The sequence below is a fragment of the Odontomachus brunneus genome, unplaced genomic scaffold (assembly GCF_010583005.1).
Source record: "Odontomachus brunneus isolate Ranch 3 - 2012 unplaced genomic scaffold, Obru_v1 Obru_scaffold_010, whole genome shotgun sequence".
Taxonomy (NCBI): domain Eukaryota; kingdom Metazoa; phylum Arthropoda; class Insecta; order Hymenoptera; family Formicidae; genus Odontomachus; species Odontomachus brunneus.
In genome coordinates, this window is record NW_022639460.1 from 2,794,245 (window position 1) to 2,821,201 (window position 26,957).

At 44.1% G+C, this 26,957-nt stretch overlaps 1 protein-coding gene across 3 annotated transcripts in view; it reads right to left on the reverse strand.

The window, feature by feature from the left end:
• Window positions 1-77: 77 nt before the first annotated feature.
• LOC116840550 (cysteine-rich motor neuron 1 protein) overlaps window positions 78-26,957 on the reverse strand; it is a 38,930-nt gene continuing 12,050 nt past the window's right edge. For all 3 annotated transcript variants that reach the window (XM_032807372.1, XM_032807373.1, XM_032807371.1), the window contains 8 exons: window positions 13,647-13,791; window positions 5,903-6,336; window positions 4,753-5,308; window positions 4,265-4,508; window positions 3,736-4,004; window positions 1,765-3,558; window positions 1,066-1,523; window positions 78-757 (listed from right to left, as the gene is read on the reverse strand). In XM_032807372.1, the coding sequence (XP_032663263.1) occupies window positions 587-757; window positions 1,066-1,523; window positions 1,765-3,558; window positions 3,736-4,004; window positions 4,265-4,508; window positions 4,753-5,308; window positions 5,903-6,336; window positions 13,647-13,752 (4,032 nt within the window). In that variant the 5' untranslated portion in view covers window positions 13,753-13,791 and the 3' untranslated portion in view covers window positions 78-586. The remainder of the gene's footprint in view (window positions 758-1,065; window positions 1,524-1,764; window positions 3,559-3,735; window positions 4,005-4,264; window positions 4,509-4,752; window positions 5,309-5,902; window positions 6,337-13,646; window positions 13,792-26,957) is intronic.

A 26,957-nucleotide genomic window follows, 5' to 3' on the forward strand; every position in this document is an offset into this window, starting at 1 on the left:
CCAAGGTCAAACTGATGTGATCAGTAAATACATCTTTTTAAACGCCACAACTTTTATCTGAAACATTTTTTTCTAAAATGCTTAGTTTTCGAGATATTTCACCGGTCCGGGACTTTTTGAACACCCTGTATATATATATATTGTATGTTAAAAATTTAAATATTCGTACTTAAAAATCATAAATATCAAATACTTTTTTAACGTAAGTTTTTACTTATTTCCTTACAAGGAATCGTCTTAATCGCTGGTTGTAGGATTCATCGGACGCGCTGTAGAAAATAAATCGCAGAGACAGAGAGGGGTCTTTTGTAGACTCAAAAGTTCGGCGGACCGAGAATTAATCGTGATTGACGCGCGCTCATCAGCCTCCGGAAGCGTTGGCTGAACGTAACATGCTTCGAAGGGTATCGACCGACGTCCCTGTGTAGCCATATACGTTATATATCGTTATGTAGCCATATACGTTATATATCGATGGATGCCTGTCAGCGAATCGTAGATTTTATGCGCTTCCGATGAGCCAGGCTTTGCGAATCACTACCGTACAAGACGGAGACGTTGACCCAAGTGAGAAGTGTCGAATCGCTTATGCTCCTACGATGGTGTCCGTAGTATGAATGTCCTCAATCATATGCGCGGCAGCCTCTTTTTCCTTCTCGTCCTGCTCCGATCCCGATATTACGTAAACCGGCTGTTGGCTGTAGGCGAGGAAATGTTGATCCATCGGAAGCGCTTTCATATGATCCTTCATTTTCATCTGCAACATGGACTTCTTTATTTTGATGCCGACTATGTTCTACAATTTACGTTGATATTCATAGCTAAATACGATTATTTAATTTCCAATTCCGTTTATACAATCTCACGAATTCTTTTGATCAATCACATATAAGACCGATGCTGCTGTAATTTGCGGCGATTTGCTTTAAATACAAATGTCACTAACGTTACGAAATATTTCCACAGAATGTGCTATATTTAATGTTAAACGCGAAGTACAGACGCCAGGAATAAGTTCCCATTGTCACGATAACTTTATGACGGTCGTTGCGAATCCCTATGTACCTTTTTGCGATACAACATCAACAGAATGACGAGACTGCTGATTACGAAGGCGCTTCCTGCCGCAAGCACAACCGTCGCCGTTTGATAGACCGGCGTTTCCACTTGGGTGAGAATCTCGCGCTGCTCCAATGCAACAATTCTGCCGTGCATCGTAACAGGAGCAGAGCGATGCGTGAAGCGCGACGTGGTCGCATCCGCGGACGAGCCCAGCATGGAAAGCTTTTGGATCCGCGTGAGTTCCTCCAAATGGAACGCCACATCCACCTTGTTTGCGCCGACGATCTCGAAGCTCAAGATCGCTGAGTCCTGATTGATCTCCACCCGCACATCTTTTTTCAGCCTCGCTCCGAGCTCCTGTAAAAAGTTCTCGGCTTCCTTCACAAATCGCGCTTTGTCAGTAGCGAGAAATCGACCGGGGAAACGTAGTGTCACCTCTACCGCCTCAACCGGCGTTGGTACTGAAATAAAACGAAACTAGCATATAGTTGCTTGCAAATTACTTTACTAGTTTACTACTTAATATAACGGAGTCGCTTTAATCAAATTATAATTTTAATTGAAATATAAATTATTAAAAACTAGTTGAAATTAATTTATATAGTAAATTTGAATATATTAAAAATTATTAAATATGATATAGAAATAGATTAAAGATTATTAGATATTTTAAGTATCTTAAAGAAGTGCTCGGTGACTTACGACAGATGCTCGTTCCCTTCAAGAACGGTTCCGATCCAATGAGCTGATTGCCCGCTTCGTCGACGCACCAGCAAGTATCACCGGCGCACTGCATGGGCTCGAATCTACCCTGCGGGTCGCATATCGCCGGCACATGACCCTTTTCCTTCATCGCCTGACATCTGGTGCCCATGAGCCTTTCCGTTTGCCTCTCGTCCGTCGTCTCTAAATTCAGCAAAGCGTCCTCCATGATCGCTTGAATCTCCCGGTCGATCTCTTGCGACTGCTGTCCCCGACTACCCCGTCTAGCTTGCCGGAAATTGCACTTGGGCTCCTCTCCCCTAGTAAGCGAACCCTTCACAGGCTGACCTTTCCGATTGACACACCAGCAGACTCCGACGTGCTCCAGACACTGCACCGGCTCCCATGTGCCACTGTCTGGATTGCACTTAGGCAGGAACGTGGGTCGTTTCAATCTCTGCGACCTTTTCAAGTTCTTCTCGCGCAGTCTCTCGCATTGCGACAACACGGGACACACGGTGTCGCACACCAATCGGCTGGCAAAGTCGTTGTGGCCAAGGGTGCACTCGTGTTTACGTCGACACTCGTTGCGCTCCGGATCAAAGTACCATCTCTCAGTCTCGTTGAAGCCGGACGCGTTCGGATTGCAGGGTACCCGTTTGGGTGGCTCAAAGCACACGTCGCGTGGCTTGGGACAACAGACTGCGTACTCGTCCAATGGCGACAACTCGCACTTGTGCGTGGATGGGCAATGATGGCCATGAGGGCCGCAAGTGGCCACAGTACCGTCCGAGTCGAGCAACGGAGAGCCGTTTGGACACGGATTATCTTTCTTCGGTAGGCAAACCGGTACAGGTGGACACGGAGGTGCACTGCACGCCACTTCCACCATCCTGCACGCCTCGTTTTCGCCGCGACAAGTTACACTTCGGCACGGATCTCGACACGAACACGTCGGACAACCGGTATTTGGATCCGGCTCGTAGCCATCCGCGCAGTCTAACTTGCAGTTGATCTCTGGGCACCTGAGAGGTGTGTTACAACGTGGCACGATGCCTTCGAGGACTCGTGTACCAGCCGCTTCCTTGCCCTCTTCGTCTACGCACCAGCATACGCCATTGTGACACTGTACTGGCTCAAACGCGCCGTTCACGTCGCATCTGGGTATGTAGATCCTGCGAGCGGGCTCGCCGGACTCGCGAGCTGCGTGCTCGGCAACCGCGCGAGCGTGCTGACATGCTGTGGCCATCACCGGTGATACACATTGCGTGCCGCAACCGGTCGAACAACACTTGTCGCCGGATGGACACTCCTGATCGTTGCTGCACTGCAGCTCGCAGCTCGACGAGCTCGGTACTAAGTACGGACATTGGCCCGGTTTGGTGGTTAGGCAGGCAGGTACAGCGGGACAGTACTGATCTTGACCGCAGTTGACGTCGATCATCGTGCAAGCCTCGTGAGGACCACAAGTGACGTCGCGGCACGGTTCGTGGCAACGGCATTGCTCGCAGCCGGCTGCGTCCAGCTCATATCCGTACGGACAGATTAGGTTGCAGTACAAGCGTTGGCAGGTTCTCGCGAGCTCCTTCACGGTGCTGCTGCAGTCAGCAGTGGAGGGATCCAATCCGGTCTTCAGCATCACGCCGCGATGGTTCACGCAACTGCAGCTGTTATTGTGACACTGCAGAGCCTGATAACTACCATCCGACTCGCACTGAGGTGCCGGGATGGCCAAAAACATACCTTCTCTCGTGCCCTCCATACGATCGTTGAAGTCCCGCAAGTACTCGCACACTGTGTAAATTTGCAGAATTATTATTGATGAGAATCTCCAAGCCTAATTGAATAAACAATCAAGTTATTAACTTATAATTGACTTTACTTTGCTAACGATAACACTGGTAACTTTAGCTACTTAACCATTATTAGCACTTAGTTAGTATATAATTATTATGACGTTAAGTCTCTTACTAGTAGGTGCTTTTGTAGGGCTTGATGTTTCCATGCAGCACACAGATTGACCGGCCTCTGGCACCATCGTGCACTTGTAGCCGTCGGGACAAGTTTCGTTCGAGGCACAAGTCGCAGCATTCCCGTTCTGATCAATTAGCGGTGTACTGGGTAGGCAGGGGCTTTTGTAAGTTTTCTTGGGTTTACATTCCGGTTTTGTCGGACAGAGAAAATCAGGACAGCCATCCTCGCGTTTCAATATACATTCTTGTCCTTCCGGGCAAGGAAATCTACAAAAATGGTGGTTTAATTAAATAAGGGTCAATTCATTTTATTTTTTATTTAATCAATAATATTAATGTGAAATTAATAATTGTAATTACAAGTCGCTCGTATGCGAAAGAAAATGTTTTCGAACGTATTTCTTTAATTTAGAAAGAACTCATACTGAAGAGTGACACAAAGAAAATGAAATATCAGCATCAATTCCGTTTCATGTTATGTCTTTTACTTTTTAAAGGTAGCGATATTGTCGTGCTACGATACGTACCCCTCGCACGGGTCGTCGCATTCGCAAGTTGGGCAACCGGAAACATCCGTTTTGAAGCCGTATTGGCAGACTTGGGCGCACTGCTGAGGCGTGCAAGACGCTGGAAGAGAGCGCGCCTTGATTATCGATTTGCAGTCGATCTTCTCCGCGGGACCCATTGAACCGGATATCTTTCTACCTCTGTCGTCCACGCACCAGCAAACTAGACCATTCCTCGAGCACTGCCTTGTCTCGTAATTTCCATCTACTCAAATTAATTCGTATTTATAATCTTGTTCTCATTTAAGTAACTCAATTAAACGAGTCAACAAACGAGTCAAAAACGTTATATCAGAAGCTCGATTACGAGTAAGCTTAAACGAGCAGAGCGACATAAAATTAAATTACGTTAATTTGATTAAAATTAGAGATAAATTTAGTATTAGAACTAGAGTTCAAATGCTACGCGAACACAAGCTCAGTTACGAGTTTCTTGGCATCTCACTCACCTTCCGTGCACTGAGGAACGTAACCGCGACCCTGACGCTCGGAGACGCTGAGCATCTCCGCGAGCACGCGGTCCCGATTGCACACGCTGAGACCGCGTGGTACCACGCACACGTTACCGCCGCAGCGTTCGTTGTTGCAGCACTTTTGCGGACTGGGGCACTCCAGATCGTAGCGACAAGTGGATCCACACTCCGTCGTCGTCGTCAGATCGTCCACGGGACACTCACCGACCCGTTGCAGCCGCACATTCGACGGACAACACACCCCGTATTCTTGCTGGGGCTCCACCAGGCAGCTGTACATCGGCGGGCAGGTCGGTTTGCCGGGTCTGTCGCCGCAGAGGAACGGTCGCGGCGAGTCCGTGATTTGCAGCGGCTCACCCACCGGACAGATCGTCAACAGGGACTTCGCCTTACGACAGCTGGGTACAGGAGGACACGGAGGTCGCGCGCAGCTCACGTCGATAAGCTCGCACGTCTGACCTACACCTGGGCAGGTGACGCCGCGACAAGGATCGCGGCATTCGCACTTGGGACAACCTGTGCTCTCGTTGATCTGCAACAACGATAATGATGGGTGAACGCGCCTCGTGTCGCGACAGAATTCGCGCGTGACCGCTTGCGGCTTGGTGCGGAAAGTATCGTGTCGAATACTAGAGTACCGTAAACGTCGAACAATAAAAAGTCTGATCTTATAAAGATAAACGGCGTGTCGAGTAAAAATATTCTAGTAAAAATTATGTTAAAATCGTATTTCTTTCGTAATGTTTTTCGTAACGCTAGACCGTGCAGAAATTGTATTATAAATTACTATAGAAATAAAATAAGTTTTTGACAAAATAAAACGATTCATCGATACAAAAGAAAACACTCAATTATGATAATTTGGTAGGCAAAAGAGTCAAACGTGCGTAACATTTTTAAAGAAATATACAGTAATTTCTCTGCATGGTTCAAGATTGCAAAGATTTTCTTGTAATTTTTACTGCAATATTGCTTCCGTGTACAGCTTCCAGCTTCGGCCAATATCTTCCACAACCCAAGAGGTAATTTACTCAGAGTCAACATTGCTTTTCTTCCGGAACAGAATAGAAGTGAATGGAAGATGAAGCCGCTCGGTGAAGGTACACTCGCCCGAGTTTTCAAATACCTCGAATCCCAAGGGGCAGAACATACGGCAGCTGTGAGCTGGACAGGCACGCGGCTTGTCGCAGTCGACGACTTCCTTGCTCGGCGCCCTGGTGCCGGGGACCTCGATGCCGAGCTCGTTGACGCACCAGCAATTGCGTCCCTCCGGCTCGCACTGCACCCTCTCAAACTCGCCGGTCTCGTTGCTGCATCGGGGCACGAATTGCGGTGGTCTGCGGGACGTTGCAGGTCCTCGTGACCGTCTCACGGCCGCCAACGCCAATTGCTCACAGCCGCTCAGCTCGCCGACGACGCAGCGGAGACCGCACGCGGTCTCGCAGCAGCGTTCCTCCGCACTTTGGCACTGGAAGTCATTCTCGCAGCCTGGCGACCTGGACGGACATACGTTCTGCTCGACGAAGGAGGGACATCGACCGACGGACCGCAGTGACGGCTCTGTAAGCATGCAAGTCGCAGCGATGTGAGAAGCGACGAGACACTTGGGAATGTAATGTCACGTCAGTTGTAAATATAATTGTATTGAGTTGATGCAAAAAATTCGTCTTGTTCGTCGAATAAAATAAAGAAGATTGTTCATTCTTACGAATAAAATGAGCAGCAATCGGCTCGGCTATTTCTTTAAACATCTAACGAGTCACATATTGAGCAAAGCTCCAATTCATTATTGTACATATCTTTATTACAGAAAAGCATTTGTAATTCTGTATCATCAATACAACGTAAACTCTGCAGAGAAGAAGGTCGGTATTTTATCAAAGTTCTCAAGTATGACATCCCCTTAAACTCCTTTTATAAGTACTTCTGCATTCTTCAAGAGGAAACTAAAACTCTAATCAGAACTGTCAAATTTCAAAGTTGGAATGCTAACTTTCCCTGTTTCGCGCGCTATAAGGGCGAAACACGCCACGACCTTTGATATTTTGCTTGCTTCGAAAATATCAGACGGAATTGCGAATGCGAATACTGAGTGCGGAATAAAGATTCTTTTCGCGAGCACCTGCACAAAAAAGGAAGCAATAAGTTGTCCTTAAACAGAAACTATTGAGGATGGCGAGTATGCATAATGGATTAATGTGTACCGCAAAGCATTTCGTGTGCAAATATTTTTTGAAAAAATAAATCCGAGGAACAGGGAGGGAGGGGAGAGGGGAAGATGTCACTCGTACCGCCCGTACATTCGATTACACATCTATTCATAAATCCGCGTAGACAGAACTCGGCTTTGGTAGCGACAAGTTCTAAATGCAAGAACGAAATGAACTCATGCGATTCTCCAGTTTCATTTTTAAGTGATGAATTGTCGCATGTGGCAAGTATCTCATGCTAACATGCGACACGAGATACTTACATAAAAGAACAATTAGTCAGCTCGATAGTCAGCACGTTCATTAATTTTGTACAGACTCCATTTTCCGCGTCTAATCGTCAATACGGCAATTGCGCGCTCGCCTCATTCCCGAGTCTCGGCGCATAATCGCGAAGAGCTAGTTACGTCGACGTCGCGTCACTTAGACGGCGACGCGTGGATTAATGAGTCGCGAGGAGCGCTTAATAGGTCATTGAAAAATAAGGTGCTTTCTCGCATAGCCGAGGTGGCGTTTTTAACCACGCTCTCGGGCTAAAGTGTAGCATGACGGCGACCGCGGCGAATACGACCACGACGACGAGGATGATAATAATAATAAAAATAGCCGGAGTCGACCTAACGGTTCCTCGGCATCCTACTGCCACACTTACTATACTTACCTAACGTGCTATGAGCGCGTTTCCAGGCGGTGCCACGGTGCCACGAATGCCTCGAGCACGGAGCAAAGCACGCGCGCCAAAATGGGATGAACGGGCGAGAACGCGCGTTTCCCTCGACGGGAAAAACGAATTGGTGGAAATTACGAAGACGAGATCGCGTCGGAGATGTGACGATCGATCGGTGTTTTTCGTCGCTTCAAGACGATCGGAGACACGGCCGGAGAATTTCCAGAGAATTCCGGAGAAGGAAGAAATGTCCCTTCGCGCTAAACTTCTGGGCGATATCGAATTTATCGATGCGCGCGCGAAGTGAAATGTGCGAAAGGAGTCGTGTCACGCTGCGTAAAATCGTATCGCGCGACGATCGAGCGAAGCGGTGCTCTCCGTGCTGCAGAATGAAACTCTCGGGGGCAAAGCTGACGAGCGTGCTGTCACGCATCAGAGGGAAACATTTATTTCCTCCTTGAATTTTTCACACGAAAGAGATCGCGAGGCGTAATTCTTCCGGTAACTGGCTCGTAATTTTCTCCCTGCAACTAGGAGTTCGGCTGTTATGTAAATTTATGCATGACTACGCGAGTTCGCGCCGCGTCCCGTTACATGGCACATATTAATACCGGGGCGACGCCGCTGGTGCACGCGCTCGCGTGTGACAAAGAGGAAGAAAGTGCTCAGCCGGACACGAAAAGAAAATCCGCTCGAGCGGATATCCCATTTAGGTGCCCCTCGGCGAAAGTATCCGGAGAGCGCGATGCACTAACGAGTAGCGGGCGCGCGTCGCGTGTCAATCGGTCGTTTGCCGCGTCGCGTCGCGTTTTCACGTCGTTAGCGAATTTCATAAAAGTCCAGTGAAACTCAAGCGCGCGTCCGATTACTCGAATTTTCGGCTCGGCTCTCGCGCGGATTCTCGCGCTTATTTATTCCAACCCGATCGGATTGCGAATTTGCGACAGGATTCGCGCTGGGATACCACGAATTGTGCGCGCACATGGGGGAAATGCTGTAGCCTTTCCTTTTCTTTCTAAATAATTCTTTTTCAATAGTTTTTTTACCAACTTTTCTACAGAGAAAAAATTTATTTAAGAAATAAAATATATTTCTTCGGTAGATAAACGATAACATATTTATTTGTGTGTTAAAAAGATGCTGAAATCGACAATGTCGATAACATTATGCCATCATAATCACGCCATCTTTTTCGTATTTTTTACGTACAAGTGGATCTTACGTTTGTTGTTTTATTTTACCATATTCAGCAGAAAATCTAATCATGCATGTGTAGAAAATTTTCTGCAAACTTTTCCGATATTCTTAAGCTTCTGAATTCAGATGCGAACGTGCAGCAAAGTTCTTGAAAATTTTTCAGTTTGGAGCATCCATACACTTTCGGTACACAAGCCGCGGAACTTTTAAATCAGGCAAATATTACGTTAACTGACAGCTTGAGATTTTACATCTAAAATTTCTTTTTCGTTTTCGTCACATGTTGAGTCACATGTGCAATGCTTTTATTTATTTTTGCACGTACCTTTATTGCGTACGAGCATTTGTAATTTTGTACAACCAATGTACGATGTAAACTTTGCAGAAAAATGTCAGTATTCTGTCGGCAAAGTTTTCAACTTCAGCATAAAATATTTTTCAAGTGAGAGAGCATACATTTCCTTAAAACCTCAGCTTTTCATAAAAAAGCAATTGTTCGTTTTATTTAAATAAAACAATTAAAATGTAAATAAATGTGTTCTCAGTACCCATCAAATACACTTTCTTTCATTTTTTAGATATTCTTTCTTTCAGCATAAAATATTTTTCAAGTGAGAGAGCATACATTTTCTTAAAGCCTCAGCTCTTCATGAAAAAGCAATTGTTCGTTTCATTTAAATAAAACAATTAAAATGTAAGTAAATGTGTTCTCAGTACCCATCAAATACACTTTCTTTCATTTTTTAGATATTCTTTCTTTCAGCATAAAATATTTTTCAAGTGAGAGAGCATACATTTTCTTAAAGCCTTAGCTCTTCATGAAAAAGCAATTGTTCGTTTCATTTAAATAAAAAAATTAAAATGTAAGTAAATGTCTTCTCAGTACCCATCAAATACATTTTCTTTCATTTTTTAGATATTTTTTCTTTCAATGTAGTGCAGAAAAATACATTCGGTGAAATTTATCTTGTTAAGGATAGCGAATTTCGTTAGAATTTTGCCGTTTCACTAAAAATGTGACAAATTTTTTAATGACACATGTCAAATTTCAATTCCAATATAAGATATAGTGTATATGAAATAAAGAGATAATCAATTACTAGAGAATATGTCGGTTCCTCAGTTACAAAATTCTATGGAAATTTTTATTAAAAACTTCTCTCTGTGTATATTTTATATATAATTAATTAATTCATTATAATATATTAATTATATCTGTTATACATAATAGCTATGATGAATAATAATTCGTATTGATTATATAATATTGACGAAATATTATGTATACTTTTGCGCACATAAAATATGTATACACACATCGCGATATAACGTACAATACAGGAAACATACTGAAGCGCTTTGCGTACTCTCTCTCTCTCTCTCTCTCTCTCTCTCTCTCTCTCTCTCCCTCTCTCTCTTTCTCTCTCTGAATTTCGATGAGCACGCAAATGGGATTTAACGCATCGTATCGTCGAGCCACCGTTTCCTGTGTATTCTCGTTATAATTCTCCTCTAAAGGAGATAGGAAAGGAAGAAACAGAGGGACTGAAAGACAAAGAAAGAAAAAGAGAAAGAGGTAAGAATCGAGAGAGAAAGAGAGAAAAGGAGAAATGGCATGTGAGAGCACAATGATGAGGAGGAAAGGGTGCGGGGATGCCTTTTAACGGGAGAAATTCAACTTGTTATTGCCGGTGGCATGCAAATCGGGTTGCCCTCGATATCTATTGAAAAGTCCATCCCGCGTATCCTGCTGTAACACATCGGGAATCGATTACCGGATCGAATCCGTAGTCCCTAACCGGCAATCTCGTGGCGCGATTACCGGCTTCGTTATGTGCGCTGTTTAATCCGCCGATTAGAATATATGTGCAGAGCATAGCGTCGGTGCATACGCATCGGGCACGGTACACGTACGTGTGTATCGTCACTGGTTGCGTGTGCACATGTCGATAACGATAAACAGAGAGACGCGCACGATTCGCACATTATCAGCCACTCGTGTGCACGCGGCAGCCGTAACGCGCGATTATCGAGGGAGAGACTATTGAAACCGATATCATTCCGGACAGATTCCGATGTTCCGATGCAGGAAAATAGTCCCGATATTTTCTCACGTTATATAATAACACAGACAATTGAATATCGGCTCTTCGACGACCGGAGATTTTCGCGACAGAGACTGTCTGATTGAAAGTCGCGTCCTGAAGCCTCGCTTCAAAATAAAATCAATCATTATTCCTCTATCTCTTCTCTTTCCATCTATCCTCTTTATTGCACCTCTCATTTACGATACGATGAATAATCACGCATAATCGTTCGTTTATCTTCTCTTTTAATAGCTCAAAAATCTACACTCGGTTATTCACAAAATGATAGAGAACTTGCTCGTTCGTAGTTTGACCTAATCTACACGAAAGTTTTATACGTTATCACCCTATCGCGACGCCCTGTATTTCTCTCTTTCTATACCAGGAGAGACGGAACGCGGAATTAGGGTATAGACGTGCCGCCTATATAAGCAGCAAACGCGGAATACGAATAACGAAGGCGAAGCTCTCGGCGTTCCTACGGAATTACGATCACCGTGAGGACTGCGTTACGGGATAACGCGAATTTCGTTAGCGGAGCACCTACGCGAACGGGTCCCGCTGAATTCAGATTTTACGGGCGTCTCGTAATACCTAATTTTACACACGGCGCTTCTCCTGCAAACGCCCGTTTCTGCGGGGTCGTTCTCCGCCAAGGCGGAAGAAATTGCGTTCGGCCCCGTCGCGACGTCGGCCAGCAGGAAATTCATTCCATCGAGAGAGAGAGAGAGAGAGAGAGAGAGAGAGAGTGAGGGAGGGGGAGAGAGAGAGAGGGAGAGAGTCCTCGAGAACAAAATCCTTAAATTCCCCTCGGGGAACGTACGTCGCGGACATATGTGCCGCGGTTGGTTCGCGCAACATCAAGGACGAATCACAGCGCACACGTTCCGGCTTCCGAAATCCGCTCACGTCCAGCGGCGCGCATTATATGCAGATGCACGTCCGCGCTGCGAGAGAGTTCGCTTTCCTTTTTTCGCGCGCGAGCGGACCTTCGACCTATTCGGCTTTCTACGTGGTGCACACCACACGTCGTCGAACACAAACGACGCGATCACCGATTCCGGTGAGGCACCCAGCCAGGGTGTCCTCAAGTCAAAGCTGGGACACTGTCCGCCATTTGTAGGTGAGAATGTAAGTGTGTGAGTGAGAGAGAAGCGTGCTTCATCATCTCGATTTCAGAGCGGTACTTACAGTCAGATTTTACATTCAAGATCGTCTTATAAGTTCTTCTTCAGATGAATCGTTTTATTGGCTTCGGACCATCAGGATAAACTTAGGATCAATCTTAAATATAAGTTTCGACTATGAATACCGGCCCTAGATAGAATTTACACTTTGGTAGAAAGGGAGAAGTAAATCAGAACTCGCTACTGGTGAAGCAGTAGTCGATTAGTTCCTGCTTTTCTATTAGCACGAATTAGCTTCTGCCTTTCTGCTTCTCTACCAAGGTGAATTCTTCCTTAGCGCTTCCCTCTCATTCCCACTAGAGTTCCTCTCTCGCACCCATTCACGTCACATCTTAAAAATGGCGGACAGAATGCCGATCAATCAGGAATCATTATGCTTTGTCCTAACCCAGAGAAGCTCTATCCGTCCACTCCGGATCAACTGCAGGGGACACGGCAGGACAGCGCCGATAATTGAAGCGTCCAGTGATATATCGGATTAATTCAAGAAATTAAGAATGAGATCAGTTGCGCACTAGCACGTCCGTCAGCGAGCTGGCGGTGTTGAACTCGCTGTGCAAAAAATGAAATAAATAAAGAGAAAATGATTTTATTGGAGCTTGACATTCGGCCGTTTATTCACGTCGCGTGGGATGCGGAGACAGAAATATCAATCCACTTTCGATAAACGGGTCGCTCGGCGTTACCGGAAAAAGCGGTCGATCCACTTCGGCTTCCATAATTTTAGGCTTGATTTATTCCGACCGCTAGTCGCTCTCGCCTGCTCATATTTTTCCGAAAAGCAGCGTGTATTTCTACCACGAGCGTGAGTGATGGAATGGCTACACACACGGGGGAAATATTATAGTAAAAATTACGTCAAAGTTATATTTTACAATTTTCTAACGTCGGACTACATTGAAATTGTAGATTTAAACTGTAAGTAAACTTGACAGTTCAATTAGATTCACTTCCTCGTGCACCCTGGGTAAACGCAAAATGATTTATTAATACACACATTTACATATAAATAATTGAGCTATGACGCTCTCAATATCATGAACCATAAACCACAAATATACAAAAATTGATATTACTTGACGAGATCTTTCGTTTAAAAACTTATCGTTCGATATAAAATCCTACAGAAACGTATTTTTTAACTTTTTAGCGCTCTTTGATGGGTAAACTAAGAACCATACAAAAAAAAAAACAAATATTACCACGTTTTTCTCATAAAAACTGTAGGGAATAGGTACGAGTCGCTCTGATGAGTAGTCATTCATTGTCAGTGTACAGGAAGATCCGTGTGAAACATACTTTTTCACGTTTACACCACTCGTTATCACGCGCGTCGCGCGATCAAGGAAATCACACGGAGAGGAAGCGGTTACTCGAAGTAACCGGGAAACGTATCCTCGTAATTCGAAGTGTCCACTTCATTCTCGGCGCTTCAATTCCGAACGGAACAAAGGCGTTACGCAGCGCGGCGGAGTGGATGATAAAACGTGCGGGTGTTGCATAAAGGAGGAGAGAAACGTACCTGCAGTGGTGATCGATGATGACAGTGAGAGGACGAGCAGGCAGGTCGACGACACCCACACAACAACGGCGCAGGCAAGCCCACCGTTGCGGAAATCACGGCGCATCCTCAGCGCATCAAGTGATTTTTGAGCCGGCCGCTATATCTGCAATGGCAATTCGCAGGACACAATTAGCGCCTCGATTGTGGAAGCGAGCAGCGACGATGAAGAGCGACAATCGACGGCCGCGCTAATTACGAGGGGGTGAAAGCGCGCGCGCGCGCGCGACCTAACGTCGTTTCTTCCCGCCGGAACACGAATGAAAACGGGGTGGAAGCGAGGGTGGTCGCTTGACTTTTGCTTTGACATTGCGCGATCTCTTAACAAGCCAACGACGAATACAAGTCGCCGAGCGTCTCTTCCCGGAGGAGAAGACCTTTATCACGGCGAGAGAGACTCCGCGCGAGTCTTCAGGTTTCTTTCGCGGCGGTTCGAGAGACGGAGTTCTCCCCTTTAAGCGGAGGAATAACAATGGGAGTTATGTCTCCTTATTCGTTATACCGTAGGGAATATTCTAATGCGCTCTCCTGCGTTATTCATGAGTCGAACTCGACTTTGGATCTACGAATTGTCAGACCGTTTTCCGTTTCTTTCTCCTGCTCTCCTTTTGTGCCTCGTCTCGGTTCGACGCACCACGTTCTTTTCATCATCGCGATTATCCGGCCGCGCCGATCATCCCCGCGATATTCTTCGCGAGCTCTTGATCAGAACAAGACAGAAGTCGCGGGACAATCTCTGATTGTATCAACGTGATCAGACGTACGTGAATCATGTCGATACACATCGTGACTGATTATGACGTATTATGACCACGACATCGTCATAATCGTGCGACGCTCAAATTGAATTAATACGCAAATGAAGATGCATCATCGTCATTGCTGACAGTTGGCCGCGAGAGTCAGACGCGCCAGAGAACGTATCTCGATATATCTGGAAATAATCTCAAGAAATAGAGAGAAAATTGACGTGTATTTTCATGTAAAAGAGAAGACGCGACGATCGTTGCAATCGATGCCGGCGGCAGTTCAGGGATAGATGGATAGATAATTGCGTTTATTATCGCTCATTAGAGAGAGACTTGCCTTCTCTAAGAGCGTGCATAGTTATACATAAGAAGCCATTTAAGATAAATACTATATAGGATAAGAATAAAAATGAAAAAATCAATTTGAGGAGATGGACAATTGAAATTAAAGTAAAAACAGTACAGTTATAGAAAAGATAAATTAAACATAGTATGTGCGTTTTATTAGAAAAAAAGATATTCAATTCGGAGTCTTGTCCTCATGCAGAAAGAGAAAGAGGGGGAAAAAAGGGAAAAGATTTCCCCCGCGAATATTTCGCGTAACATGATACATATTTTAAGTATTATTTTCGGGACGTTCAATCCCTCAGGATGCAAGAACTTCGCCTCGTTGGCGACGCGTTCTATAATGCACCTTACTTCGTGATTCATACGGCGATGGCTGGCGGCGGGGCTGTTCGACGGTGAAATTACCGGCGACGGCGGCGGCGGCGGCGGCGGCGGCGGCGGCGGCGGCGGTTACATCCTTTGGGAAGCCTTCGAATTTAGGGTGTAGCCCGCGACATGAATAATGCAACGATAGAGGATGGCCGTAACGTCGCGCCGCGCCGCGTCGGTGCCGTGCATGATGCTAATTACACGGAGCAATCACGTCGAGATTACGCTTATTGTCATTAGCCTGTTGTCGGCTGTCGGGCGAAACGCGATTTCTGCGCGTCGCGATCGCGTGCCTCGACAACGAGCGTCCCCGTTTCTCCGTTTCGCGAATTCGCGCGTGCACAGGAAGAAAATCCATTCGAAACTAATACATTCAAGATACCTAACGATGCGCACAAAGAATTAAAAATATCATATTGGCGATCCAATGTCACGTGCTCTCCAGTCATGAAAATTATTTTTGTGTAATCAGAATACATTTTCCCTTGTTGAATCGTGTAAAGTGCGTTGATGCGAGCAACATGCGAGGTCGCTCGCGAACAGAACTCTTTTGTTATTTCATGCAACCGCAATTGAAAATACACGACTACACGCGGATAGACGCGGAAGAAATGGACACTTTTAATCTCGCTGAACGAAAATATCGCGGATGTCGCGCTTCGAATCAAAATCTGTCCGAATGAAACAGCAATCGTGCGGGAAAGTTTTCGTGAATATTTACCCACGTTTCGTCGAACTTATATCTATAGCATTTAATCGTCCGAAGATAAATGCAGCGATGATGAGTAAGCGCGATAAAGGAAGATTGATCCGATTTAAAAAAATAAACTCGCGCCCTTCAATTTGCGGAATACAGTGACGATCGGGTTACAATCGTGGGGATGAGCGCGACAGAGAGCGGCCCCGTTCGCTTTTTCACAAATTCAACTCAGAGAGAATACAGATATAAACTTCATTTCCTCGGCTGCAACGAAACTTCGACAAAAAAAAAAGAGGAAAGGAGGAATGAACTTGTGAAGCTACGAAAAAGTGGGTTACGTCGTTGCCACGTTGAGCCCTTCAGTTGTAACTGAGAGACTTTCTAGCGCCTAAGAGAGTCGGTAGAGAAAGTCGAGGCGATCACAGGGATGGAGGTAATAATTTCTTAATATAAAATTCCAATTCGCATTGCGTTCCGACCACACGACGAGTATCATCGACCGCGAGTATTATCCACGCTCAAAAAAATAACCTTGCTGTCATGGCGAAAATTATATGAGAAATTAACTAAAATGGACAAATAACTGCGATATCGCATATCGCTCTGTATTTAATCAGTGTAGATGACAGAGAGGGAATTTCTATCTGAATTTCTATCTGCTTTGTGAAATTTAATCACAGTCTTTCCCCGTGATGCCAGTCTAGATCAAAACCAGTCGCAAAGTTAAATGTGGCAAACAAAAAAGACTAGCGGCGAGAAACTAATAAATGAAACTAATGAATAATTCTCACTTTTATTTAAATTTGCTTGCAAACATCGCTGTAAGTTCTACGCACTATACATACACACACATACAAAGAGGGAAAGAGAGACAATTTTTGAGCAGATACAGCGATCAATTTTGACCGCAACATGTAAAATTCTAACTGAATTAGCAAAATATTTTTAGGTGCCCGCGCGATGGATACGCGCGTCGCTGAATACGCTAATGAACGGTCGCGAGTTTCATTACGTTGGAAAGTACGTTTCGTGCGGCGTTCTTCGAAATCGACGTCAGGAGCACGATTCATAATAGCTCTTCTTCTCGTCGAGTTTCTACTCGATCTTACGGGCCGCGTTCGGCAATCGGCCATATAAGTCGCGGCACCATCTACTCTTTCACGGTTGGCTCACCGGATGTGGGTCATTCATCGTCATCCGAGTTCCTTCCGGGTCTTAGTGTCGGCGGAGCGTCTCTCTGTGACTTTCTATTGTCGCGGCGTGCCACGTGTGGAGTTCCCGAACGCGTCACCGTCGGTACACTTTCGTGAGGAGGGAAAAAGAAGAAGAGAAGCTTCACCCGTGAACATGAGAGGTAGGTGGGAGATCGGCGCGAGCGTCACCTCCGAGGGAAAGAATCTCATCTTGAGATTCCTTGAGCCATCGATCGGCGTCGAAAGAGTTGGGCCTTTATTCTAAACACTTCTTACTACTCCGTAAAACCGCCCTTGAATATGACTGAAAGCCAATCAGAAGGCTCATAAACCACACTAGAGACAGTTTTGTCGATAAAAGAGAATAAGAGCCGAAGTTTAACGAGCTTTTATTGTCTACATGACAGGCTCCTGAAGTCTGTTTGTTCGACGCTCGATGCCATCAACTATTTATGAATTTTACCGCGAGAACTAAATATAAAGGGAGGACGTTGTCCCTCAGAAAAGTGTGTCCCAGAACAGACAGACAGCATTGGACATTAATCGATCAAAATATATTGACAACACGTTAGGTGAAAAGGCAGGATTCAGAGTGGAAAGAGTGCATAGGAAATAGAGGGTTATGGCGTCAAGGGACACGTAATTAGGAAGTAATGCAGAGACAAGCTTCAATTAATATGGTAACGCAGGAAGGAATGTATAATAGAACACAGAAATACTACTGTGTCCAAAAAGTAAGACCAGTTTTTATTTATTTCAAAAAATATTTATTTATTCTTCCAAATCTATTTCGTCGCCTTCAAAGTAATCCCCTCCCGACACAATACACTTATGCCAACGTATTTTCCAGTCCTCGAAACAAGAATTAAAGTCGCCTTCCGGGATGGCTTTCAGAGCGCGTAGCGATTCACGTTGTATCTCTTCTATCGTCTCAAAACGATTTCCCCGCAGTGGTCTTTTGAGTTTCGGGAATAGCCAGAAGTCACACGGTGCTAAATCAGGCGAATACGGTGGTTATGGAACGATATGGATCGAATTTTTGGCGAAAAAGTCACGAAGAACGAGTGCAGTGTGAGAAGGTGCATTATCGATGTTTTGGCACTAGTCGAGATTTTACACGTTTCAGGCCCAAAATACCTTTCAAAATGGTATTGGCAGATCCTTTCGAAATACCAACAGCGTCAGCAAGGTCTCTAACAGTCATTCGACGATTAGCAAGCACAAGTTCTTCGATTTTCTTGACGTGTTGTTCATCGGTAAAGATTGATGGTCGTCCGGAACGCTCTTCGTCTTCAACACTTTCACGACCTTCTTTGAACTGTTTATACCACTTGTAAACATTCCTTTCCGACAAAGCATGGTCCCCCGAAGGCTTTCTGCAACATCCTGAACGTTTCTGCACCCGAAATTTCATTCCGCAAACAAAATTTAATGCAACTTCTTTGCTCAATATAATTAGACATTGTAAAAATCGCCGAATGCACTTTTAGCGTCGTACAAAACCAAGCGTGAAGCAAAAAGTAATGAATGTTTTGACATGAAATTTGTCACAGATGTCTGTCACAATGCCGCCAACTTAGAAAAAAAAATATTTATGATGTACGGTTTACCCGCGCGATTTAAATTGAAAACTGGTCTTACTTTTTGGACACAGTACGCAAGGGATGGAGGAAGAAGAGGACAGAAATAAAGAGAAAAGGTTTGCGTGTGATTAAGGAATACAATCGTAAGCCGAATATCTCCTTATGCAAGCTGAAGGAAAACATACTGCTTTGCTGATTACTTCAATCAAAAAAAGTTTTAATCAATTCGTGTCCAGCACTGGGGACAGATGTATATATAGAGAGGCAAGACAAGAGGAGAAACAGAGAAAGGAGCCATACGCACGCCGGATACACTGGTATCGAAGAGCCGCGAGAACGCGAACGCGCGGAGAGGACGGATCGTTCGCTTCCCTCGCTGTCCTCTTACACTCCTCGTGGATAATAAGTGGCACGGTCGTATAATACACGTAAACCACGCTACCACCGGCGTGCGCTTTCATGGCGACAATGTCGACGGAGCCCGCGCGAGCGAAGGCGCGACCACAGGAACACACGCGCGTTCCACTATCGGGACGTATACCGGTTGTCACGGTGCTTGACTTAATTTCCGGGCATGACTCGTTAACCGTACCATGGGCCACCTCCCTCGTCCCCCTCAGCGCGGAATTCGAGAGACCGATTTCTATTAAATGTAAATATTCGAAACCGGTCTCTCCGAGATCGATCGGTCGTCCCATCGAGCGATCGATCGAACGGCGGTTTCGGTTCCTGGGGCCGCATGCACGCTCACCGACAACCATCGGTTCGGTATGTATCGTTGCACAGCTATTTTGTAATATTATTTATGCGTGACAAACCGACAGTTGTCGGTAAGCGTGCACGGAATGGCCGTCCTGATTCAGCTGTCTCGCTATCAACAGTCGCAGTCGTTAATGTTAAATAATTTAACTTGAATTTATTTCAACCGAGTCAAATCAATACGTCAAAGTGAAATTAAGAAAATTATTTTTGAGTCATAAAAATATATGTACACTGAGGGAAAAATTATCTTAAAATCAACAAATATTTCCTTGATGGGTGCCACTAACATATTTACTTAAATCTGGATTCTCTTTATTTAAACCAAACATTGTTTACTTAAATCAGATAAACAATATTTTATTTAAATAAAGAGAATTTAGATTTAAGTAAATATGTTAATGGCATCCATCAAGGAAATATTTGTTGATTTTAAGATAATTTTTTAGTGTATATATATATATATATATATATTTTTTTTTTTTTGTTGAATCACGTATAAGACGTATTGATACCCCAGATAGACAGATGTATGTAAATGTTGCAGTAACTTTACGGTGCGTAGAATCACGCAATGCATAAAGGTTACATCCCTTATGAGCCTATCACATGTTAGTCATATGTACAATATATAATGACGAAATAGAAATACGAAAAAAAATCTAAATTTTTACTCAAAACAATGCGTCATTCAGTTTAGTGGCAAATACAGACATATTTTGGTAATTAGTTTTCTTACTCAATATAGAACAACTTAATGTAAAGTTTACATCGTGTCCATAAAATTATTTCTTTTTTTAGATTTAGCATATTTGCATCATATAGACATCATGCTTTGATTATTATATATACAATATGTGTTGCCTCGCTCAAGGAGTTAGAACTTCCTATTTTATCGATCATTGTTTCAAGAATCGAAGTTCGAACCCCAAACAGGAATCGATGTATTAAAATCGATATCTGTATACTTCATATTGACATAACGTTTATTTTCTCTTATGCGACACAAACAAGTGGTTTATATTCAATTATATTTACCGCATACAATTACCTCACACATTGATTACAAAATGCCATCACGAATTGAGATAAAATATTTCATTAAATATGATTTAAAATTTCCAACGGTACAATTTCATAAATATTACATGACGAATTGCGGACAACTTTTAGTTAATTCATTGTTGCATGAACGTAACAAAAAATTATAATCATCGCATGATATAAATGTAATGCTTCATTTAATGTAGATATATGTGTCTCCATATATATAATAAATATTTTGTAAAGCTATTATAAATCGATTACCGCACGTCGTGACGATCACGAAAGTCTATCTGGGACGAGTAATTTATCTTTTCATACTTAACACTATGTAATCTCGTTTTAAAATTCACCCATTCTCTCACACATCCCCCCGAATATCTTCGTTATAGCTGCGATCCCACTCGGGTGATAATAGTTTCGGCGTTTCGCGCCGGAAATTGCGCACTCGAGCGCAGAGTGCACCTGGCCGAGGGGGCTGGCGCAACGACTCCGAAACAGTTACGCACGGAAGTTATCCCAAGCTACCTTTGTCTTCTTAATGACATCGGTGCTTGTCCTACGCTCTATTAAAGCGTGTCGTCGCACGCGCGTAATTATAAAGGCGCCCACCTGCACCCGCGCGAACGTCTTCTTTCGCTGTTTTGCAGCGTTGTATATCCGATGACCGCTTCCCCGGGTAGATTTCATGATTATCACGACACACGGTCGATGGAAACTTTATAATTCTTTCGGTTACATTTGTGTAAAACAAATGTATTAAACTAATTATTAAATTTACGTCATAGAGTAACGTAAAGTTTTCGTTGCATCAATGCAGCAACAAGTTTGTTAATAATTACACACTCAGACTTGAATATTATATTCGACACTACGTATCGTTTCGGATAAATAATTTTCTTTTTTGTATTTCCTTTGCGTTTTTCTACTTCGTTATTCTATGTGATAAAAATATGAGTGCAGACCAGTCGTCGAAGGGACTCAACGTTGCTGAATTTCGTGATCTGATATGCTTCAAGTTACCGCAAAGTTTACGCACATCAGTCTACCGGAATCGTTATCTCGTCTAGATGTTAAACAAATTATATTCGGCACGTTTCCGCCCTAAACTACTGTACAGACCGCCGTTGAACTTGTTAAATCCACACACGTCCACCGCGCTTACATCTTCGACGTGAGCCTGCTCGAGGAGCTACTGCAACATTCACGTCTGACAAATGGAGACGGGATAGAGCGGTGTGTCTCGTAAACCTGCACGGAACACGGAATTTCCGAGCCAAATTCTTATTTCACGGGAATCGTCCGCTTATATTGGAGATTCTCTTTCTTTCTCTCTTTTTCTCGCAATAATTTACGATTGCGCGGCGATACCTCGCGGTTGCAGCGCGCAATTTTTTTCCTTCTTCTTTTTTTTACTTTTTCATATCCCTTCGGAAGAGGATGCGGCGCTTACGACCCGCGCTACCCACGGCGAACGTGGAATTTGTATCGCCATTATAATGCATACTTGCGCCCGCGCGATGTACCCCGACCGCTGAAATTTCGCGTGGATTTATGGCGGCCGCGAAAAACGAGTATCGCGAGTAGGCTGGACGGGGGCCCCCTCGTCCCCGACTGTCAGAAACCGGCGGGGCCGTGCTATTAAATCTTGCGCGAAACAAAAATCGAGGAGCGCACGTCCGCATACTTAATGAGCGGGCCGATGGCCGATGGCGCCTCCGAGCTGCGCGATTCATCTTATTTAATTGCACGCCCGACGCTCGTGGTCGTCCATGCTAAATCTTGCAGCAACCAAAAATGACGGTCTCTCTCGGTGAGAGAGGATGTGAGAGAGAGAGAGAGGGCAGGGTAGAATGGGTCCCTCGAACGTCGTATAAGTGCGATAAATTTATAATCAATTCTCGACCTCGCACGAGGTCTAATCGATATGAGAAGAGAGTCGTAGGGCGACCCTGTTCGCTCGGGATAACCATATTGCCAACGTTACACCGGATGTCCCGAGAACGCCGGATGACCTTTATACCACAGCGCATCTCTCGGTCGAGTTCTTCGGAATAGATTCTCACCTCGCGTAACTGTGTCGAGGTGACCCGCGGCGTGCAAGTAATTGACGGTGAAAAACGAGAGATCTCTCGCGCGAGAATCGAATTTCGAAGGGAGAGGAAAACACCTCGACAAATTAGACCCGTCGATCTGGATCTCTCCAGTGAATTTTCGTCCAATTTTCCCTCGCGATCTCGCGTACGCAAGAATGTGCGTGGAGAGAATATTACAGTTCCTCTCTGTCATATAAATTCTGTTTTTTATTTTCAATTTTATGTTTTAGCAGTGCAGGAATATAGACTGTCTATGTTATTGAGGAACACAGTGAATTTCGTTAGAAATATATGCGGTAAAAAACGTTTTGCATTTGTACCGAAGTCGATCCATGTAGAAAATTGTACCTTAATATTTTTAACTTATTGTACCGTGTGTCAGTTTAACGTATTGTTGTTTTTTTTATTTCAGCTATTCTGCGTTGAAATCATATTCACCATTTCTGTGTTAAAATAGCACAATTTATACGTGAATATTCGCGAGCGGAGAGAGAGAGGTAGAGAGAGAGAGAAAGAATTCTCTCGGATACATACAGTACACGTAAGTGTCGTATATACAAGTTGTGTTATCTGTCGTTTTGGATTGAAATAACGTAAAAATAACGTAAACAGTGAACAAAATGGAACATGTGAAATGTATTGAATTCAATAACAAATTCTCTTGCAGTGCAAAAGAATGCTGAAATTTCAATTGCTGCAGAAAATGTCAATCTATCCCTCACAAAATCCTTCATCTATCCCAGTTACAAAATTCTGTAGAAAGCGTTGCCACAAAATTCTCTCTCTCTCTCTCTGTGCGCGATCAAAAATTAGAACACTGCGGTGCGCGACGGCCTCCTTCGAGGTTTTCGCAAAAGGAGTGATCGCTGTATAATACGTATTCACCGTAGAAGTTATGGTTGAGAAGTCTCGCAAGGATGATATCGCGGAACGCCCTATAGAGGCAGAAATATCGATGAAAATCAACATGAGCCAGAAGCGCTCTAGGCCGGTGCACCGCACGCCGCGCCGCGCCGCGCCGTTCCGATCTGATTAACGCTCTGATATAACATTCAATTTCCCACAGCAGGATGCTGATAGATTACACGGATACCTCCGGATAATATCGCGCGCTCCACATCGATCTTGAATGCAGACGTACGTAGACACGATCGTACTCGCGTGTCCGCCGGACGGACGATTCATTTTTCATGCGTTACCGCGAACTTTTATTCGGATGGAACCACGCGGAAGTGTGTCATACCGTTGCGAAAATAAACTGCGGCGAAAAAACCGGATGTCCGAGGGCCGGATTTTCCATTAAGCTTCGTACAGGCGCCGAGCCTACGAGAGAGAGAGAGAGAGAGAGAGAGAGAGAGAGAGAGAGAGAGAGAGAGACAAAGAGAGAGAGAGACAGAGACAGAGAGAGAGAGGGAGAGAGAGAGGGAGAGAGAGAGAGAGAGAGAGAGAGAGAGAAGGGAGAGGGAGGAAGGGGAAAGAAGGAAGAGAGGAGAGAATATATGATATAGAAAAGAAAATTCTTGACTCTCTCTCTAAAGCACAATCAATACATTCTTCACGGAAATATTGCATCTATAACTGCATTGTAAAAAATCTAATGTTAAATTTGACATTTTACATGTCGTAGTTTATCCATTCTAATTGTTGCACTAATTTAACGCAAGGCAATAACAATGTAGATAAATAATATGTCGGAAATTAACAGAAAAATGTGACACTTGAACATTGTTGGGTTACGTTAACACTTTGAGATGCTGAATATAAAGCCAACACAAAATAACTGCAATACATTAAATTAACGGACGCATGTGTTAAAAATTTAACACAAAAGTTTCGGTCGTTTTTCCACCGTATATAATACTGCAGTCGATAAAATCTCGCCGAGGGGATCATTTGATAGTAGATAGCGACTATTCTCATTATTGATGCACTTTGCGAATACAAACCATGTGTCACTGTACACATAGCGCACAGAAGCCGTTAATTCCATCGTCGCAAAAGTGGGAAGTTGAATTTGGTATATCGAATTTGAGTATTACATACGGAGAGAATTTTATAATAGAAATTACTATACATAGGACTTTGCAAACGAAAAATGTATCGACATTCTAGTTCGTTATCTTTTAATTTTATATGTGTGCTAGTTATATTTTGGGAATTGAAATGTACTGTTGAAAAGTTTTCTATGTTTTATTATATTCTTTAACATTCAATATAGATCTTGTTAACAATCTATTCCTGGACTACTAAAAACACAGTAAAATAGAAAACAACTTATATGAAAGAAAATTTGTCGATATTCTCTCCTTGCAAGTTTTACGGTGAAATCTTACTGATCAAAATAAAACAGAGTAGTAAAGTGGGCGTATTTTCATAGAAAATCAATGTGTATTCGCTGAACATCGGTGAAACAGTGCCCTTACTGATTCAATCAGAAGCATTTTTACCGATTCACTTTAAGAGAGCGGGGAACACGCAAAGGGAAGTATCGCTTTCTACGAAGGAAAGATCGTATAACCAATGCAGCTTCAAACTTCACACTGACGATAGAGCGAAAAGGGATCGTTATTACAAAATTGCAAATGCGATTGTGTCGGTGTTTCTCTCCGTTCTCTGGTGATATTTTGTTAAAACGGTCGCACGACAGGATGCAAATATTTATGAAATAAATGCAGGATTACGCTACCTTTTGAAGCTATTGATAAAATGCCGACGAAAAATGTCAAGGACGGTATAAAGCAATAAAACCATCGCTTTTCATTGTTGTATATCGACGATGTTTCGTAATTAATATCATACCCAATATATCCTTTCATCGCGGAGTGGAAGTGTCGAATGTTTAAAAGCATTTCCGACTGATTTCCCAGTCATGGCGTTACCGCGAACTTCAATCAGAATAATAGCATTCCCCGTGACTACTTGGCCATAGTTGTGTAATAATAATTCAACTCACAAAATTATAATTGCTTTCGTCTCACCAATGGCTACTCCATATGTCTTTCTACACAAAAGAAAAGCGGAGGAGTCACTTGATGGAGTTAATAGAAAGTATAGAGTAGAGTAATGAAACTAACAAGATCTGAAAGAAAATTGAGGAAAGAAGAGGATAAAGAGAGGCAATAAAGAGAACGGAAGCGAAGAGATCGGTTAGGAAGAGGAAAGACAAAGAGATAAATGTCAGCCGAAGGGAAAGACAGAGTTTGGATTGTATATAAGAACGATGTAATGTGACGTTGAGTGAAATAGAAAAGTGTGATTAGATATGATCGATAATACTGTTTGAAAATCATCCAATTCAATGTTCACCTTTATTTCTCTCGAAACGTACTTCGTACGATGAGTTCGATCATCCTTGCATAATTACGGCTAATTCGCATGACGTATTCAAGCAACGTGTAATGGCCTTTTTCACCGAGAGCGAGCGCGCGTTTTACCCTCGCGTTACCCTTCGCGTAATCCCCGTGACGGGAGCCAAAGCCGCGAATACAAAATAGGGACGAACGTGAGTTAACGTGGCGGGGAAAAAGGGCGAGAGGGAGGCGAACTTTTTCCGCTATGAGATAAAAATCACAGGCGACTGGTGCTTTTCCTACGGACGCGCGCGCCGTCGTCGTTCCGACGTGAAACCGACGATCCATGGATTTCCGCCGGCGGGCGCTTCCTCTCCCGCGGGAGGAAATGCCAGGGAAATTCTCATTCGCCCGCCACCCTTTTTCTACCTTTTTTTTCTCCCCGAAAACGTCGTGGAAAACGTATCACGGCGCGGTGTTCTGCAACATCGCGTCGCATCGTGTCGCATCACGTCGCGTCGCGTCGCGTCGCGTCACGTCGCGTCACTCTGCTTGCGAACGACTCGAAAAATCGACAGACAGACAGACTCCGGTGCACCATATTGCACGTGTACGTGGCGCGATGAATGTTTTTTTTCCCACATTAAACGCCCTGGACACGACAGGCCGCGTTCTGCGAAATGTCTACGGGCGAAGGCAACGTTTCACAAGAGGACGAAACAAAGCAGAAATAACAAAACTTTAGGTGAAAAGGTGAAAAAACAAAAGAACGCGGACAGCGGAAGAACAATGACGCTGACGTTGGCATCGCGTTAATTGGCACGCGCGAATTGGTACAGATACCGCGAACACCTGACCCGGAACTGAACTCCGAAAAGAGCATCGGATGTAATCGTAATATCGGAGAGAATATTTCGCGCGCTACCTTTCGACGTTTCCCTTCAAAGTGGAAACTCTCTCAGAGTTCCGTGTGCACTGAACTCGCCGCGGTGCGACGTAGTTAAAAAGAAAGGGCGAAAAGGAAAGGAAAAGGCGAGTTAACATAAAAATCACACAGTGCGCTCACATCGATGTGGAATAATAAAAACGTCGCATATTGCTTTTAATATCGCGCGCGCGCGCGCTTTATAAGTCGGCACAC